At 39.3% G+C, this 8,765-nt stretch overlaps 1 protein-coding gene across 1 annotated transcript; it reads left to right on the forward strand.

The window, feature by feature from the left end:
- The first annotated feature begins 6,795 nt into the window (after positions 1-6,795).
- Positions 6,796-8,128, forward strand: LOC132047560 (uncharacterized). Its single transcript, XM_059438587.1, has 3 exons — positions 6,796-7,716; positions 7,762-7,862; positions 7,918-8,128. Exons 1-3 carry the CDS (start codon positions 6,796-6,798, stop codon positions 8,126-8,128), a joined length of 1,233 nt encoding a protein of 410 aa, XP_059294570.1.
- Positions 8,129-8,765: the final 637 nt, after the last annotated feature.

An 8,765-nucleotide genomic window follows, 5' to 3' on the forward strand; every position in this document is an offset into this window, starting at 1 on the left:
CGGATTTACCCCTCCATGGTGCCTTGCTTTGCTTGATGGTTCAAATTTTTTTCTTCTTCCTTAGATAAAAAGCGGTAAACGTTTCCATGAGTATTAATCTTGAATTCGTAGCCATTGTCCTTTCCTTGACAATTCTTCAAAAGTTCATGTCGTAAGTCCTTGGAAAATTTATGCAAGGTGCCAATGCATTCCTTAGATACCCATTTCAACAACAGACATTTCTGAGAGACAATCTTTGCAGTCCAAACTCAATGCTGGCCAGTAGTTGATGTAGTCAATCAGCATTCATCTGTTTGTCCCTTGGTGGCTGTTAACTCCATCATGCTTATTGTTCGGAGTGTGTTTTAAAAGTGGTTTTGGAACTCTTTTTAGAGTAGCTCCCAACTATCACTTAATTCTCGCTCGAGATCGGTATATCAATCGAAATCATTTCCCTTCAAAAGAGCACTCAAACATCTTAACCAGAAGATCATCATGTATACCAGCATTCTTTGTAAGTCTTCATGCAATGCGCTATATGATTCAACTTAACACACGAATAACGAATAAAAGAAGGTAAAACATCATAAATATTCAGCAGCCTCAAGGTCATAAGTGTCATGCCCTGAACCATGGCCTAGGTGTAACACGACAGTAGGTGCCTTGCTGCATTTGACCTAGCGAACCACATGGTTTGCTGAGTCAACATGGGACATGAAATGATGCAGAATACACTTTAAAACATGGATAGTCTGAATAAAATGAGTCATCATAATACTAATGAAAATACTATTTAAACATGATGCAGAAATAATCTGAAAATATAATAAGTACTGAGCCAATACTGGCAATATGACTCTGAACATCTGACATGACATAACTGAACTAGTCTATGAACCCTCTGACATGAGACTAACTGCAAAACTATTTACCGAGACAAGGCTCCCGGCATACCTTAACTGCATAACTGACATGAAGTAAATAAAGATAAAACCCCGAATGTGATGGGGCTCACCACTAGCTGATACGAGCAATAGTCCCAACGAGCAGATCCGTCGTCCTGTAAATCAATCCCTACATTATGAATACAAGCCCCTAGGCAATAAAAAGGGAACGTCAGTATATTTAAATTGCATGGTATGTAGAGCAATTGAATGAAATAAACATGGCACATGAAATAATAGAACTAAAACTGAAACTGTAAGCTGAACATAAACATGAGTATCATATAACATGAATATATACATAACATGAGCAAAATATTCTAAGTGGGAGAGCCTTAGTATAATTGACATGTAACCACCACGTGAGCACGTGGCGTCTGATCTCTACCCGATCAGTGATGTGCCGAGAATTTTGGCACATCTAATGCTTTTTGACTCTAAGTTTTACTTGTTTTCAAGTAAGTTTGTGTTAGTTTGATGTGTTTTGTGCAGGTATTTCATAGTTAGAATGCCCGGCAAGCGAAAAACAAGGGAATCTGGTGTTCTGTACTGATATACACTAAGGACGGACCGTCAACATGCTCGACGGTCTGTCAAGTTGTCTCGTCGATCAACTTCCTGCAGAGTGAAAAGTACATCAGATCGTTGACCTGCACCGTCGACATGATCGACGGTCGTTAAAGTGCCTCGATGTTAGAAGTCCTGCGAGTTGAAAGTGGTCATCAGATCGTCGTCATGCACGTCGATGACCGTCGAAGTGCAACGACGACCCGTCAAAGTGCAAGCCGACCTGGAACAGGACTGGATTGATTATTCCGAGTTTAACTTGTATAAATACCTGTTTAGGTTTTATTTTTTAGACATCTGGAGTTTTAAACTTGTAGTAATTACTTTTGGGTTTTAGTACAATTGAAGATTTCTAGACAATTACAATTCCTTTGCTTTCAAGTTTATTCGTAAGTTCAATACAAAAATCAATTATGTAATCTTCAATATTTTATTGTTTTATTGTTGCCATAAGTAGCTAAACACCTTTACTAAGGTTGTGAACCCAAGGATGGGTGTTTTGTGATTGGGGATCATGAATGATATACGCATAATGGATTGTTAGGGTTTATTTGTTCTTCGTTTTCATCATATAGTTAGTGGTTGCAAACATTAGCTAACGCCATAAACTTTAGTTTATTTGGGAAAATAACTAGGGTTCGGTAAGAACAAATAACAAGAACTCAAGGCTTTAAACCTTGTTTAATAAATTCACTTAGGAATAAGAGGAATTTACTTGGCATAATTAACCGTTCTTCATGCATACTTTCTTATCTTTGGAAAAAACATAGAAAGAAATAATCTTTTCTTATTGGGAAATAGTCTAGATTCATGTAGAGGTTAAGTGCATCCATACAAATGATCTATTAGAAGTATATCAAGATCGATACCCATGGTCATACACTTTATCTGACGGGGACACAACCTTGGTTCTTTTTACCCATATATTTAAAACTTTAAATATCTAGTCACTTTAAATTAGTCCACAAACCAAAATAACTATAAAATCCTTTTTCTGGAATACACCAGGACCGCAAGATTAGTATAATACTTGTTTAGTAAATTTTTCATACCATATTCTCTGTGGGATTTGGCCCCAACCTCGTTGGGTTGCTATATTTGATATCGTCCGCTTTATGCTATTAAAAGGTGTAATTTGAGCGTATCAAATTTTGGCGCCGTTGCCAGGGAATACGGTTTTGAAATTACTGAATAGTGTTTACTCTTATTAAAGTCTTTGTCATATTCTAACACACCTTGTTTGCTACTTTGTAAACCAGGTGATCATGGCCAACAATGAAATTTCAGTCGACAATGTTTTTGCTGATGTGTCAGAAGCTGATGAAGACTTTCCATCTGCAATAATTCATCCGAGGGTGACTGCTACTACTATCAAGTTTGATAATTCTCTCTACCATATGCTCAAACAAGAGGGATACTTTCGGAATGCAGTCGATGATGACCCTCACCAACATATAACAAACTTTCTGGATGTGTGCTCTCAGTATATCCAACGGGGTGCACCTCAAGAAACGGTTCGGCTGAAACCCTTCAAATATTCGTTAGCCGGAGAAGTGAGAAAATGGTTCATAAAGCTGCCCTGAAACTCTATTTCTATATGGGAAGAGATGGTCAAAGTGTTTCTTAGGAAGAGGTATCTCCCGAGTAAGAGAGCTGAAATTCGTGATCAGATTTACGAGTTCAAACAACGTAATGGGGAACAACTTTTTGAAGCTTGGGAGAGGTACAAAGAATATTTGGATAGGAGTCCAAGCCATGGTTTTCTAGATCAGATTTTGAAGGAGAAGTTCTACAGAGGTTTGGATCCTATGACCCAAGCGATAGCCAATAATGCTGCCAGCGGGTGTTTCATGAATAAGTCCTATGCTATTATTACTGATATACTTGATCGATTGACTACACACACTCAAGCATGACATTCGAGTAATTCTGATGGGCTACCACTTGGAACACCGTTGATTCAAAATATTGTGAAAGATAGCTAAGAAACGCAGGAGACGTTAGCACAATTAGCCACTAGTCTCTCTTTACTGACGAAGAGGCATGATGAGTGAGAGGCGAAGAAGGTGAACGTTTGTGAAGATATCTCATGCATGCCGCCTGGAATGTACCAATGCCACGAGGGTCCATATCCAGAGGGTCCTCCTCAGCCAGTTAAGAATGTTCAATATGCAGACTATGTAGCGAAAGGGGATGTTTCTAGACCAAATCAGAGATATTGGAGACCTCAACAAGGGTAGGGTCTTTGTCACGACCCAACCCCCGTAACTAGTGTGTCGAGGGCGGACAACTCGTATACGTTCTTATTAGCTATAATCGAGTCCACAACTACCTTTGGTAAGAAACTATACACTTAAAAAGGCAAGATGTCATCTCAAAAACTATCGCATATGTATATATATCAAAACCTTTGTCTCTGTGGAGTCACGACTACCAATAGATAACATCGTACATAAGCGCAAGGCTATCACGACATGTGGGTATGCCCCGACTAAACATATACGCAAGCGAAACGGGGCGCCTTACATAAAACATCCCGAAAATATATATATGTATACGCAAGCCGACAAGGCTGCCACTACGAATGGGAACGTCCCAAAACATGTAAGTCATACGAACGCGGGCCCGAACGGTGACTATATATAAACCCACGCGTATGTCTACGGACCTCTAAGTAACAACGGTATCATATGACGGGACGGGGCCCCGCCGTGCCACGGATAAACATATATATACAACGAAGGATCGCTTGCCAAAAGCTAGGCTCGGAACAAAGGAGCACTCAAGATAGCCGAATGGATATCCTAAGCTAGCCGGATCACCAAAACGAGCGTCGTGCCTTCGAGCGGGCAAAACGCGACCCCCGAAGAAAGGGGGGTCGATACTAAATATGTGCGAGCATGTAAAGCATGAAATACGGTAAACGGATCATACTAAAATAAGGGGTATAGAAAACTAACACAATAACCAGAAAAACCACAAGGCTTGCCTTTGAAACATAAATCATGTGTGACCATATCATACCCAACTCATTATGGGACTTAGTGACATAATTAGATAATCATCCTGCACATATGCATATATAACGTGTCCCGGCCCTCTAGTGAGGGACTCGGTAAATAAAATCATCATATACATACATATATATATATATAACGTGTCCCGGCCCTCTAGTGAGGGACTCGGTGAATAAAGTCATCATATGCCCTCCTGGCCACCATCCCCATATCATCATATCATCATATACATATACATATAACGTGTCCCGGCCCTCTAGTGAGGGACTCGGTGAATGATGCAATAAAGCTGTGCACGAGAACATGTCCTGGCCCGGGACTCAGTGAAAGATGTAACAATATGCACGAGCAGAGTAGTAAGTAACCGTATACATATAAGTCATCATTTGAGATTCAATAGATAAGTAAACTAATCAACGCTCGAGTATTAAAATGATAGTCATGTTAAGTTTTCTCTAAACGTTATTAAGAACTATATTAAGGAAAGTTTCAGGAGTCATAAACATGTATCAAGTCAATCCGAGACAACTTATGAAAGTTAAAGACATTATTCATTATAAAACCTTTTAGGAATAGGAACTTTTATGCATCATTTACTACTCGGTCATATAAAAGACTCGAGGCAATAGCCCGATCATCATAAAAATCCAATATCAAGAAGTGAATAGGAATCATAAAACATGCTCGGAACTTATGAATAGAGTTACCCCAAAGCTCATATCGTTTCATACTTACATCTAGGACATGCCAAAAGAAGAAAAGATAGGCTTTACATACCTTTAACGTTTACTCACAACACAACCCGTATACGCTGCCCAATAGTACTTTATCCTATATTAAGATGTCAAGAACTATGATTAGGCTACGAGGGAATTCAAAACGTATTCTAACGTTAGTAACTCCTTTCTAAATAATTGACGACATTTCCTTTACATTCAAGTCAACCACATACAATCAAGCCAACACCAATGATGATGCGTTTAAGTGCTAACCCGAGACCATTCAAACAAGACTCGAGAACGCTTCGGACAATCCGCACAACATCTCAAACAACCCAACCAACATACCATACCACCCGCAATTCCAAACTCAACAAGAATAACAACAACACATTCTTTTCTTTCAATTTCATGAACTATACCAATAACCACACGTTGACAACATCATTTACATAATTACAACAAACTATATTAACTCCTATAATATCCCACAAACAACTACAACTTCCACTTGAATCATTAAACCTTCATTTTCACCATACAATCCATAACAACAACAATCAATTACCGAGTAAAATCAATTCACTATTTTTCTCCTAAAATAGCCTCTACACGGCTTGGAAAGCTTTCCAACATCAACATACACAATTTTTATACACATCTACACATCACAATACGTTCAAATCATCCACAACACATTCAAAAGAAGATTGAACCTTACCTTTTTATACTTGGTTTCTCAACTTGGTTCCAACTTGTGCCTTGAATTTATTCTTGTTCTTGTTGCCCTAAACTCAACTCCACGTTAATACACACATTCTAATGAGTTGAATCATTTGGAAAAAATATTTTTTGGATCAAAGTTTGTAGGATCATTCTCGGCCAGCCATGGCCGAGAGGTTCTCTCTCTAGTTCTTAGGTTTTCTAATTTTGTGAAGTGATGAAATGGATTGATTTTTCATCAATTTTTCTTAAATACCATTCCTATGTGTTGGACACATGTCCCACTCATGGCTTAAGCCAATCAAATTTGGCCAAGCCATGTGTGGGACCCACTCGGCCACTAATGGCCTAATTAGTGATTAATTAATTTGTTAATCTCATTTAGTAATCTAATCATGGTTAATTAATCCCTAATCTCCAATAATATTTCTATACCAAATAAAATTTATAAGCAACTTGTGATTAAAACAAAATCGGAGATTAAAAATCTCTGCCCCATATCCCAAAATAGTCTTGTCCTTAACTTGTCGCGATTAGCTTTAGAATGTCCCAATGTTTAAAAATACGGGATATAACAGTTCGAAGGTTGAAGTAATGCTTGAGAAGATGGTGGGCCGGACAAAGGTAGATCAACTAAGTAACTTCGAGAGGACTTTATACCACGGAAATCTAATGATCAAGAGATAGTTTGAGGTTGGAATCCTTGAAAAAGTGTTGGCAAGTCATAAAAACACGAAAAGACATTATTCTATCGAAGCTTGAGTCATATATGATGGATATTTCTAGAAAGCAAGCACCTCTTAAAAAAGGGAGGACTTCCTAGTGACACTATTCCTAATCCGAAGAATGGTGGTGGTGGGGTGTACCGTGTGTTTGCTATCACTTACGAGGAGTGGTAAAATACTTGAGGGTGGTAACAAGAATGTGGTTGATCTTGAGCCGATAGATGAAGAGGAAGAGGTGCAACCGAAGCACCCATTATTGTTGATGAGAATTCTACCGACAAGAAGGTTCTTTGATATTCCTAGAGATTGTGAAGGAAGGCGTCACAGCAACGACGTAAAAAGGGCTCTCCGTCCTTTGACTCAGCTTTTCAAGTCTAAACCTCCCTTTCCTCAGAGGTTAATAAAGAAAAAGGAAGATGCTAAGTTCCACAAGTTTTATGATCAGTTGAAGCAGTTATCTCTGAATTTTCCCTTATTGGAAGCTGTCAAGGAGATGCTCGATTTTGCTAAATATTTGAAGGACCTGCTGACCAAGAAGAAAATGGTTCAACATGAAACCGTGAGTTTGACTCACACTGTGAGTTTCATCATCTCAACTACTACTGTTAAGAAAAAAGGCGATCTTGAGGCGTTCACCATTCCTTATTCTGTTGGGCACCATGATTTTGCTTGTGCTTTGTGTGATAATAGGGTGAGTATTAATTTGATGCCCCTTGCTATATACAAACAATCAGGTTTGGGGATGCCAAGGCCAACTACTATGAGGTTGCAGATGGCTGATAGGTCTATCAAAAAGCCTGTTGGTGTGGTTAATGATGTGCTTGTGCGGGTTGGTGAATTTATGTTACCTGCTAATTTTGTGATTCTTGATTGTGCTGTTGTTCGGGACATTCCTATAATTTTGGGCAGACCTTTCCTTGCTACAGAGAAAACTCTGATGGATTCGGAGAAAAATGAAATCAAGTTCCGAGTCAACGATGAAGAAGTTACTTTTCAGGCTAGCAATGGGATGAAGTTACCAAGTGCTTACGAGAGTATTTCGGTAATTGATTCGTTTGATGTTGTTGATGAAGCGGTGGAGTTCAAGATGGAAGAAGAAAGTGCAGGTAAAGCTCTAGCTGGTATTCTTGTGAACATTGATGCTGAGGACATGGAAGGTTATGTAGAGACAGTTAATTCACTTGTTGGGTTGGGTTCATAGTCTTACCACCCAAAGAAGCTAAATCTTGATCTCAAAAAATAGAATTACTCCTCCAAGAAAGCCTTCGATCATTGAGCCGCCTAAGTTGGAGCTTAAGCAGCTCCCATCACATCTGAAGTATGAGTTCCTTGGTCCGAACAATACATTACTAGTGATTGTTTCAGCCCTACTAACTGAGGAGCAGATTTCACTGCTTTTGAAGGTATTGCGTGAATACAGGCGTGCTATTGGTTGGACCATAGCAGATATTTGAGGTATCCTATCTGGGATCTGTGAGCATAAAATTCAGTTACAGAAGGATAGTAAGCCGAGTGTAGAGCATCAGAGGAGACTGAACGAGAATATGCAAGAGGTCCTCAAGAAAGAGATCATCAAATGATTATATGCTGGAGTGGTTTACCCGATTGCTGATAGTAAATGGGTGAGCCCAGTCTAATGTGTTCCTAAGAAGGGCGGCATCACAGTTGTGCCGAATGCAAAGAATGAGCTTATCCCAACAAGAACTGTCACCGAATGAAGAGTTTGCATGGACATCACAAGCTTAACACTGCCACATGCAAAGACCATTTCCCTATGCCTTTTATTGATCAAATGCTTGATCGGCTAGCAGGGCGTTCCTACTATTGCTTCCTTGATGGTTATTCGGGCTACAATCAGATCAACATTGCTTTAGAAGATCAAGAGAAGACTACTTTTACTTGTCCTTATAGGACGTCTGCATTCAGTCGGATACCCTTTGGTTTGTGTAATACACCAGCCACTTTTCAGAGGTGCATGATGTCAATCTTCTCTGACATGGTAGAGGACTTCTTGGAAGTGTTCATGGATGACTTCTCTGTTGTGAGTGATTCGTTTGAAGATTGTCTTGGCCATCTGGGTCAAGTGCTAAA

The sequence above is a fragment of the Lycium ferocissimum genome, chromosome 2 (genome assembly GCF_029784015.1).
Source record: "Lycium ferocissimum isolate CSIRO_LF1 chromosome 2, AGI_CSIRO_Lferr_CH_V1, whole genome shotgun sequence".
In the NCBI taxonomy this organism is placed as follows: Eukaryota; Viridiplantae; Streptophyta; class Magnoliopsida; order Solanales; family Solanaceae; genus Lycium; species Lycium ferocissimum.

What these genes read in the sequence shown, in the direction of transcription:
- LOC132047560 (XM_059438587.1), top strand. Translation starts at nt 6,796, where the DNA reads ATGGTGGTGGTGGGGTGTACCGTGTGTTTGCTATCACTTACGAGGAGT. An exon ending in GTGCTTACGAGAGTATTTCG is followed by an intron (nt 7,717 to 7,761) that starts GTAATTGATTCG and finishes GTGGAGTTCAAG; the next exon opens with ATGGAAGAAGAAAGTGCAGG. An exon ending in ACAGTTAATTCACTTGTTGG is followed by an intron (nt 7,863 to 7,917) that starts GTTGGGTTCATA and finishes CTCAAAAAATAG; the next exon opens with AATTACTCCTCCAAGAAAGC.